This window comes from Lemur catta, chromosome 25 (genome assembly GCF_020740605.2).
Source record: "Lemur catta isolate mLemCat1 chromosome 25, mLemCat1.pri, whole genome shotgun sequence".
Taxonomy (NCBI): domain Eukaryota; kingdom Metazoa; phylum Chordata; class Mammalia; order Primates; family Lemuridae; genus Lemur; species Lemur catta.
This window is the reverse complement of record NC_059152.1, coordinates 13,432,836-13,443,476: the sequence shown is the minus strand read 5'-3', so window position 1 is coordinate 13,443,476 and position 10,641 is coordinate 13,432,836. Positions and strand designations below refer to the sequence as shown.

The 10,641-nt window shown below is 46.9% G+C and overlaps 1 protein-coding gene across 3 annotated transcripts in view; it reads left to right on the top strand.

Annotated features, from left to right (window-relative positions):
* The first annotated feature begins 4,060 nt into the window (after positions 1–4,060).
* RAB4A (RAB4A, member RAS oncogene family) overlaps positions 4,061–10,641 on the top strand; it is a 32,163-nt gene continuing 25,582 nt past the window's right edge. The window contains exon 1 of one of the 3 annotated variants that reach the window (XM_045536967.1): positions 4,061–4,344. In XM_045536967.1, coding sequence (XP_045392923.1) covers positions 4,314–4,344 — 31 coding nt within the window. In that variant the 5' untranslated portion in view covers positions 4,061–4,313. The remainder of the gene's footprint in view (positions 4,345–10,641) is intronic. The other 2 variants (XM_045536968.1, XM_045536970.1) reach the window with 2 other exon arrangements.

Genomic DNA, 10,641 nt, shown 5'->3' with positions numbered 1-10,641 from the left:
ACCTTAAGTTCAGGGAGGTTTTCTTCTCCCCTGTGGCTGTCACTGGCCACTTAAGCCCAGCCTCTAACAGGAGCCTAATATGATCCTGGGTCAGTCCCTCTCAGCCACCCCTCCCGACTCAGCCACCAGCAGGACTGACAGACTCTCATTGGATTTTTTTTCTTTTTTCAGATACCAAGTTCTGCTGGAACCATGAAAAAGCTAAAAGTGTTTCACAGAAAGTAGCATTTCTAGTTGAAAAAAAAACTACAATTTACATGGATATAATTCGGAATAAATATTTTTATTTCCCTATTTATTTCTATACAGTACCCTTTCCCATATCTTACCCTGTGTTTATCATAAAGACAAAGCATAATATTTTATGTTAAAACATTTGCTCTGGCCTAAAATAAAGTTATTTAAGATAAATTACAATGTGCCTGTGAGCCTACCGTGCCCGTCCTTGTGGCCCCGTCCTAGCTCACTCCAGCTTCTGTGACAAAACCCCATGAACCGGGGGCTCATGATCAACGGAAATTCGTTCTCTCCCAGGTCGGAGGCTGACAGGTCCAAGAGGGACCAGCAGGCTCGCTGTCTGGCGAGGACCCCTTTCCTGATCCGTCCATGGCCCTTTCTCTCTGTGTCCCCACGTGCTAGAAGGCAGCTCTCTGGGGTCTTCTATGCGGGCCCTCGTCCCATTCAAGAGGGCTCTGCCCTATGGAGGGATCATTTTCCACAGGTCCCACCTTCTATTAATATTACAGCCACCTTGGGGGTTAGGATTTCAACATAAGAAATGGGGGGACCTGGGCATTCAGACCATAGCACCCCCGTGTGGCATCCTGAGATGGAGGAGGGGCAGAGGGGGATGGGCAGGGAGGGTTTGGGCATAGGAGGGGGAGAGGCGGAGGAGGACGGGCCAGGAGTTTGGGATCAGCCCATGCAACACAGCAAGATCCTACCGCTACAAAAAAAAAAATTTTTTTTAATTAGCTGGGTTTGGTGGCATGTGCCTGTAGGCCCAGTTACTCTGGAAAGGGAGGCAGGAAGATTATTATGTGAGCTGAGGTGTTCAAGGCTGCAGTGAGCTATGATCACACCACTGCACCTGCACTCCAGCCTGGGCAACAGAACAAGACTTCATGTCTAAACAAACAAACAAACAAAAAACCTGCCTTATAAACCCTAAAACTCACAAGAAGTTATTTCTAAAAAGCAACAATGAATATAAAACAGAACCACAAAAATGCCTCTGTCCACTGAAAAGGCCTAGAAACAATGGCACCCCCATAGTAGCAAAGTATACACATATATTAACAATTGTCAAAGTGTATACTTTAAATACCTGCACTTCTGTCCACAAAGTTGTTTCCATTAAAAGCAGACTGAGCTGCCTGGTCAGGTGCAAACTCTGGCAGTAGCCAAAATGTCTTTTCACATATGTTCTCTTCTCTTCTCTTTCTTTTAGGGACAAAATATCACACTTCGTGTCCCCTTTGAAATGTAGCCACATGACTTGCTTTGGCCCATGAAATGGAAATAGAAATGGTTCTATCAATTCCTGGTGAGATCTTCCCTGGATAAAGCAAAATTGGTCCTATATCCTTCTCCTACCTGAGTGATCCTGGGAAACGTGTTCAGATAAAAGTTTGGTCAGCCTGGTACACAAGGGCCCCTGATGAGCTGAAGTCTTTCTGCCAGCGGGAGAGGGCAGGTAGTCTGAGAGAGAAATGACCTTGCTTTGTAAATCACAGGTGTGTTGGGAGCTCTTTATCACTGTAGTTAATCTAGCCCATTCTGACTAAATATCCCGAATCACAGATGGGTCCCATGATAGTACTTTTGTTTGCCAGGGGAAGGCAAACTGGCTCAGTGGCCTCTTCCAACTTGAAGATGTGAGCTATAAGACATAGGCTTCACCAGCCGGGGTGATTAATTGAGCTTACATTTTCAAGCCTCCACCTGTATGTGCAGAATGTGGCTCCTTCTCAAGGTAAACTCAGGTATTTCTGAGTCCCCAAGAGTTCAGATACCAGTCTACGCATGTTCTTCAACTCCAGCTACCAAGGAAAGCCACCATGCCACCGAGGTTGTGACCAGTACCCTCTGCCAAGCCGCACTCCATGGATCCAAGTTGCCAAGCCCCAAGTCTCCTACTTGGTCATGGAATGTAAGGTCCTGCCACATCCTTAAGCAGGGAACAAAGCACCCAATACTTGAAGGACTCATTGACTTGGGAAGGAATGGGTAGGACCCAATTTCAGCTGAAATAAATCCTTCTCCCTTTATTTTTTCCTTAGACAAATCTCCAACATGCCTAGATTTCTGGATACCTGTCTTCACTTTGCCACAAACCTCCCCAAAAAGAGAAAGAGAAGATAACGGGAGAAAACAAATTAGTTTTGCAATAAGTTTTCCTTACATGCAATCAGCAATACCTCAGGATCAAAGCAGTCTCTAAGAATATTTAAAAGAAATGTATTTTTTTTCAAAGAGCCAAAGTTACTGGCATGCAATGAATCTTTCATAGTATTATATAATACTATGTTTGGCTCCTTCAAACCTTATCTCTTTTTTTTTTTTTTCTGTTTCTGATATTGACTTTACAATTGCAAACTAAATGATCTCTTTGGGTGGTTTTCCTAAAACAGTCTTTCCCAAAGGCCTAAGTCTTCATTTTCCACAAAATAGAAAACTGCTCACAGCTTTGAAATGGCAGTGTACTTTTTATTGCTACCACCCTGTCCAGGTTTCAGGGAGCTCAGGGTCCGTTTTCAGTCAGTAATGCCAACTACAACTGCACCCCAGGGGCTTCCTCTTATCCACAGCAGTTTCTGGCAGGAAGAAAACTTGGATCTACAGAATGGGAACAGTCTTCAGGTGATGCCGTTTTTCTCCCCCTCTCCTGGGATCACTATCTGTCCTCTGAAATGGTTTTAGTCGGAATCAATCTGCTATACTCGGGAACCGAAATCAAACGGAACATACAGAAAGCCATAAAGAAGGCAACAACGTGTCTGAGCCATTGAACAAAACACATATACAAAATAATTCCAGGAAATTTCAACTCTCACAGTATTTTAGCATGGGGCCTTCTCTGTGATTTAGAAGCAAGGACTTTTTTTGTTATCAGATCAGAGAAAAGACTACAGTGTGGAGCCAAGGAGCCCCTGGGGAAGAGGGAAGGTCTGGTGCCAATTTAATGTGGAAAATGGAGCCGAATGGACTCAGCAAAAACAATGTATGTACTGGCATTTTCCACACAGCCCAGGCCTCCTGGAGTATTCTACTAGGTATTATGAACAAGGTTGGGTCCTGTGCGATGCGACGTGGCCCTGGTCATGCTCAGGTGGACCAAACTTCCAACCAAAATTCTGTTTCCAATGAATGTTTATCTCTGTATTCCCCACAGAAGGGGATTCTGAACTCGGTCCCGATTCCTAACCTGGGGAAACACATCCCCAGCTCCGGGCCAGGAAATGCTTCTCACCCATAATCCACATGGCCCAAAAGGGGATCGAGAGAGACGTGTCTACGTCTTGCCAGGACTTTCCATTACCTTGCCATCTTACGTTTCTGTCATTTGGTCCCAGACCCCCGCCCGGGCCCACCCGAGGGCCTGGCAGGTGCGGCGGAAGCTCGGCGGCCCCGCAGGGCGCAGGGCTGCGCAGTCGCCCATCAGCCGCGTCTGCCGCGGGGCCCGACGGCTCAAAGCAAGTTCTTTCCGGCTTAGGGCCACACATGACCGCCGAAGACAAGGTCTTCACCGAGGCGGGCGCATGTGGCAAGAGGACTGCCTTCCTCCCAGGTGCAGGCACTTGGTGTCCTCTGTCCGAGAGCGGACCCCACTGTCCGCTGTCCTCCGTCACCCCTAAACCTGCCGCCGGCCCGCCCGCCCCACTGCGCCCCGGATATCCTGGCCTGGCCAGCCGCGCCCTGCGGCTCTCGGCGGCGCGCCCCCGCCCCGGCTTCCCCCCCGCGCGCGCGTCCCCGCCCCGGCTTCCCGCGCGCGCGCGCCCCCGCCCCGGCTTCCCCCCCCCCCCGCGCGCGTCCCCGCCCCGACCTCCCCTGCGCACGCGCGGCCGCGGGCTGCCCGGCCTCCCGGGCACCGTCTCCGCCTCCCGGCCGGCCGCACAGGGACGGAGGGCCGTGCGCCTGCGCGGAGCCGGAGTCCGGCTGGGCCGCAGCGGCGGGTGGCCGGCGGTTGCCGTGGGGACCGGCTCGGTCCCTCCCTCCTCCGCCCCCCCCCCACGCCTTCCCCACGGAGACGCGGCTCGCGGGCCCCGGGCCGAGCTGTAGCCGGTGCCGGGCGAGAGGCGGCCGCTCCGAAGATGTCGCAGACGGCCATGTCCGAAACCTACGGTACGGCCCGGCGGGCGGGGGGCGCGAGGGTGTCGGGGGCGCGGGGCCGTCTCGGCGGCGCGGGGGGCGCGGGGGTCGCGGGGTGCGGGGACTGGACGCGGAGTGCGCGGGCCCGGCCGTGCGCGGCCCATCGCCGTGATCCGCTTTTGCAAGTTTCCTCCTGCTTTTTCTCCGCGCCTGCATTCTCGGCGTTTTTCCTTTCTGGGTTTAACTGAAATAGCTCAAGGTGGGGAAGCCAGAGTGATGCTGAGTGTCAGCTGCGAGCTTTCCCCCCCGGGCGATGTGAAGGGCTCAGGGCGACGCCTGTATTTCAGTGTGTTCCGCAGATATTCGGGCTTGACCTTTCCTGGTTTGGAATTCCTTTCTTTGCACTGGGATTACAATAAGGAGTTATGGACAGACTAATCCGTCTCTTCCTCGGAGGCCTCTTGCTTCGTTTATTTCTCTCACTTTCAGGGGTGTTTAGCCTTTTCTAGGTTGCATTGTGGCGCTTTATAACGTTGTCTTTTCTCTTTGTAAGACCGTGAACACCTTGAAAGCAGAGCCTGGTCTGTTTAATCTTTGTTTCCCTTACAGCACCCAGACCTGGAGGGGCTGAACAACTATTTTTTGCATAAATGAAAGCTTTTCCACCCAATTCATATACGGTGTTGCTTTTTTTTTTTTTTAACCTGCGTGGTAAAAATAAACAACTTGTACTTTGTTATTTGTTATCAGGGTTGAGTAGATGTTTGTGTACCAGCCCGTAATCACTCTTTGGAATCCGATTTGGAGTTTTATAGTCCCAGGGAGAGGCTCAAGTTCAAAAGTATATAACTCCAGCCAAATCAGTCTTGTCTCCATCTGTCCTGGCATACTGCTTCCTTCCCTTCAGCAAACACAGTGGCATGGCATTAGGAGAGCGGGCACCATGCTAGCAGGGCTTTAAATACTGCAGGAACACAACAGACGTGTCTCTGGTCTCCAGTGGGGAATACAGGATTAACCCAATTATGACACTAATGAATGAATAAGTAAAGACCAGGCAAGAGTTCTGAAGGAATGTGGTCTGTGAAAGTATGTAGAAAGAAAGTTGATTGGGTGCTTAGGGAGGCACTAACAAGGCAGCCCGCAAACAGCTCAGGCCTGTGGAAAAGGCAGTTCAAGAAGGGGAGTGTGGTTGAGCACCAGGCCCGGGAGAGAGGAGAGGGGGAGGCAGGGAGGAGAGGGCCTTCAGGAGGGTTTCAGCGTGTCTCCTGAGAAAAATGGGAGCTCTTGGAAGGGTTGGCACGTGTTCAGCGACTCCTGTGACTGGTACTGCCCTGTTCTTGGTGACACTGGGCTTGTCTGTTCCTAGAAGGCTTAGGAAACCCTCCAGTAAGTCACCGGCTTTGTCAGGACAAGTGTTGCAAATGCTCCTGTGAAATGCTAATGCTCTGGTTCTTCCTGTAGAGAACCACAGTCAGAAATGTTGTAAAGAAAATATGTTCCTTTGTAATTTTTGTCAGTTTCACACTTCTTTATTTCCAGGTGCCCCTTAGCCCACGCTTACTTCCTTTAACCTAGGCAGGAGCACAAGGGAGGGACGAAAAGTCCAAATAAGAAAACCAAGTGGAGGTCGTGAATTAGGGAGAAAGGACTGGAAGAGTTTAGGAGAGAGGGCTTTTACATCTCATTTTTCTTATATGAAATTATAACAACTGATAGGATAAAGCATACCTTTGGTATCGCTAAGTCAGTTTAGACACAGTTAATTGAACTTTTGAGCATCACGGATTAACTGATTAAACTCTGGTCATAAGGCTTTGGCCATTAGTATTCTTATTTCAGGGTACCTTCCAACTGTATTTTTACTTTTTACTAACTGAGAATTTAATCTTTTCTTTCAACAAAGGAAATTAGAGGAAACTTACTGAAAACTAAGAGGAACTAATAAATTAAAAAATTAGTTTCAGAAGGAGCAAGTGTGGCAGTTGAAGTTGCCAACCTAAAATAAAAATCACCGAAAACCAACTTCTAGGCTGTCACCTTCACTTATCACTGGGCTACTTGGCACAGCGTTGCTTCCCAAAAGTCAAACAATCAGGTTCCCTCCTCTGTACACTTGCCTCTTAGCTGGGGAAGGAATGTTTGTCTAACCTTTAAACTCCTTTGTACTCTGTGCTCATTTTCTCTTCTGTAAAAGGAGGCTCTGTGTATCGTGCCAGAAGTATGATGAGAAATAGAGCCAGTGCATAAAACGTGGTGTGGATGAGCTACATCTACCTGCCTTTTAGCATATGAGGCATTATTTCATCTGGCCGAGACTGAGTAGTGTTCATCATTTTGTGCTCTGAAGCCACTAACCACATGAATACTGTATGTAATAATGTAATTCAAAATTGAAATTTTAAGCAGATAGATTTCTGATTGAAACCTTTAATCTAAATATTAGTAACCTGAAACAAGGTTCTCCCTAATGTTATTAAATTCAGAACATTCTTAAAACCCTGGCCAGTTAGTATGGCGTGGCACTTGCCAAAGAACTCACTTTAGCCCTCTGAGACCTGGGAGATCACAAACTGGCTGTAAGTAATTCTTGATGCCAAGCAACAATGTTCAGAAAGGAGCTAAAAAGTATATGTTATATGTGATAGAGAAATGCCAGAAATTGTTTAAAAATATAAGTGCCTAGGCAGTTTGAGAGTGAGAAAAAAATCTAAAACAAATCTTTACACATTAGAGTTTATGCCATCCACGATGGGAACAATTTACAAAACAGAAGAACACAACTCAAATTGCTGATCTGTGCTAATTTTTATTACAATATACTCTTTTTCAATGTTGACTTTGCGCTTCGTTTTAAAAACAGCACAATATTATGGTATTTATCATATAATTTAGAGGATTATCACAGTATTTTCTTTTAAAAATACATTGTTGTAAACTGTGAGTGCTAGCCTCCCCCTGCCCCTTATTTAGAAATAGTATCCTTGCAGATGTAATCAAGGTAAGATGAGGGCACGCTGGATTAAGGTGGGCCCTCATCAGTGACTGGTATCCTTACAAGATGAGGGAAGCTGGGACACAGACATCATGCAGGGAGAATGGGATATGAAGGTGGAAGCCAAGGTTGGAGTGGATGCCAAGGATGGCTGGCAACCACCAGCAACGAGGAAGAGGCAGGGAGAGATCCTTCCCTAGAGCCTTCAGAGAGAGCTTGACACTGCCAACACCTTGATTTTGTACTTCAGGCCTTCAGAACTGTGAGACAATCAACGTTGTTTTAATCCACCTAGTTTGTGGTCCTTTGGGATGACAGTCCTAGGAAACAAATACATAAGCTGTGGTCATCAAAATACAATTCATGGAGAAATTTAGGCTTGATAAGGCAAGATGGAGTAAGGAGGTATCCTAGGTAAAGGAAATAACATTTTCAAAGTCACTTGGTTCCAATAAAGTGTGAAATAACTTGCTGTTAGGGAAATCACCCAAATTGCCTTTACCTTAATTTCATCAAAGACTGGACATGTAAACAATGTCAACAAAGGAAGTGTATATCAGCAAAATAAAGGACATTTCTTTAAGTTGAATAAATTTTCGGTTGTAAATGTTTGTATTTTTCTTTTTCTGATTCACCAAAAACTGGTGAACATTTCAAGGACCAAAGTTTGGGAAACACTGTACCAGTGCTTCTCAAGCTAATGTGCACACAAGTCCCCCAGTGTGTTAAGATACAGATCCTAATCCAGTGGGGGTGGGGAAGGAGGTTCTGTGTGTGACCAGCTCCCAGGCCATGTGGGTGCTGTTACCCTAAGAGGTCCAGGCTCCTGGTCCATCCTCCCCCCTCCTTTCCAGGCGGTGAGCTGCTCCCTCTCCAGGTATGACAGCCACGGCCTTTCCTCCACCTCTCTCTTCTGTGTCCTTCAATCGCACACGCTTTGCACAGCCCCAGCCCAGCTACCCAGCCTTCTGCCTTGCCTGCTGCTGTGCAGACAGAGCTCTTTGTAAATTGAGATCACTACAGATACCTGGTCTCTGCTTGCAGCTGGGTGCTCAGTAGTCTGCACTTAGCTGTCCCTTTTCTTATCCTGGCCACCTCTGCCTTTCTGCACATCAGCTGTTTGAAACCTTCACACACCTCCTCAGTCCCGTTATCTCACTCTCAGTAGATGACTCCCCAGGAGATAGAAGAAAAAGATGCCATGATAAGGAGACTGCTCTCTTCCTGTCCCCTCTCCAGCCTACAAACTTGCTTATGGGCACACTCATCCTTAGCCCTTTCCCTGTTGCCTGAGAAGAAGGCAGGTCTCTGTTCTTGTTTAAGTCTAACCCCATCCCTGAAACCTCGTGCCCTTCCCCCTGCCCTTTGCTGCTGGTGACCCCCCAGCTGTGCCTTCCACTCGCACCCTCTCTTCACCGCCTGCCTCTCGCTGGAGGCCTGGCTGCTTGTGAGGGCTTGTGAGGGACACTTTGTGACCTTTATCTTACTTAGCTTCTCTTTTCATATTCAACCCTTGTAAGAACTTCCTGAAAACAACGTGCTGGTTTACATTCAGTTTAATGTGTGAATCTGCAATTCGTTATTTTGCCTTAAAATGTACTCCTCAGAACCTCCAGCATTTCTTATCTCAGTTCCTGCGATCGCAAACCTAAGCCAGAAACCAAGGAAACCTTCTCAGAGTGACTGCATTCTGCCCACCCCGGCCCCCAGCGCTGGCCTCGTCTGCGGGAAGCGAGACACAAGACACGTGGAAGGGATCCCGCAGCCAGGGGCCCTGCGTCCTCACTTCCTTTCTGAGTTTTGGAAATCTCACAAGCAAAACCTTTGCTTGTGGGGGTGCGGGACTAGGAAGGCGGAGGTCGTCTTGTATACCGAGTATGACTTAATTTTCCTGAAGACTCGCAGCCATCGTCAGCCATCAACTGCTGAGCAAACGTGCTGTGCTGTCCCCGATGCCTCTGTGCTTACGGCTCCCAGCCCTGCTTGAGGACATGCTTTGGGGCTGCTGTGGCCCTGGAACTGGGTGACAGAGGCTGCTCCACATGAATGTGGAACAAGTCGGTCAATTCCAAACCAGGTTTCTCCCATGGAGTTGATCCTTTGGCTTTGCAGTCGCTGTTTCAGTGGCGGGGAGGCCATTTTTCCCTGATCTATATTTTGTCTGTGTTCCTGAATGGCTGACTGATGGCCCAAGACTGACTTCTAATTATTTGATAATCTTTCCTGTGATCTCATTTAACATTTCTCATATGAAAAGTTAAAAGTACATTAGTAGGATGTATCTCAGATTGTCTGTGGTGGAATGTGGTCTCTGCCCTGCCTTCGAGCTTCGCTCATTCCCGAGGAAGACTCATCAAGTGAATGTAATTATCATAAACTGGATGAGAACATTTTTTTGTGATTTTGAGCCTTCAAGTTAACACTCATTATAATAAACATCAAGTCTAAGGAAAATGGACATAATTATTTAACTAGTTCACATTTAGTTATCTTATATAACCTACCTAGGCATTCTCCTCCATTAATTACTCATTGATTACATTAATTACTTCCTTAAATGTGGTTAGTTAACTGCTCCTATTAAGACTTTTTGTAGTTGCAAAGCATCATGCACTTAACATATAAAACATTTACATGATATGCAGTGTCTATATCATCTACCCTCAAGCAAGGAAAAAGAAAAAGAAAAAAATCACATCATAAATACAAGAGAAATCCATAAAACCAATGCAAATTCTACCATACTCTGGTATGGGAGCATAATGTGCGAGCCTGTCATCGCTGTAAACCAGCAGACCTTGGAGGAGAGCAGAGAATATGATGCTGTACACTTGGCCAGAATGATGTGTGCGAAATCCAGGTTGTTCTGCATTAACTGAAACTTCTGATAAAGTTGAATTCTTATCACCTACTGAGGAATAGTTCATTGCTCCTTGTGATGCTTAGTTTTATCTGTGTTAGCCAAAAACATACATCTTTACACAGAAAGTAAACTGTTAGACAGCTTGGCTTCCTACCTGCCTGCCTTCTGGCACTTTCCTTCTTAAAGCACATCCTTTGGTAGTTCTTTCAGTTTGGGGACTGTGCGTAGTAAACTCACAGAGTCATTGTCTGATGATAGCACCTATTCTTTTAGTTTTTCTTAAACTTTCTATTTTGAGATTATTATAAATTCGTGTACAGTTTTAAGAAAAAATACAGAGATCTCATTTACCCTTTACCCGGTTTTCCCCCATAGGAACAATGTGCCAAACTATTGCACAATAAATATGGCAACCAGGGTATTGTTGATACCGATGCAGGACGTTTCCATCACCACAAAGATCTCTCCTGTT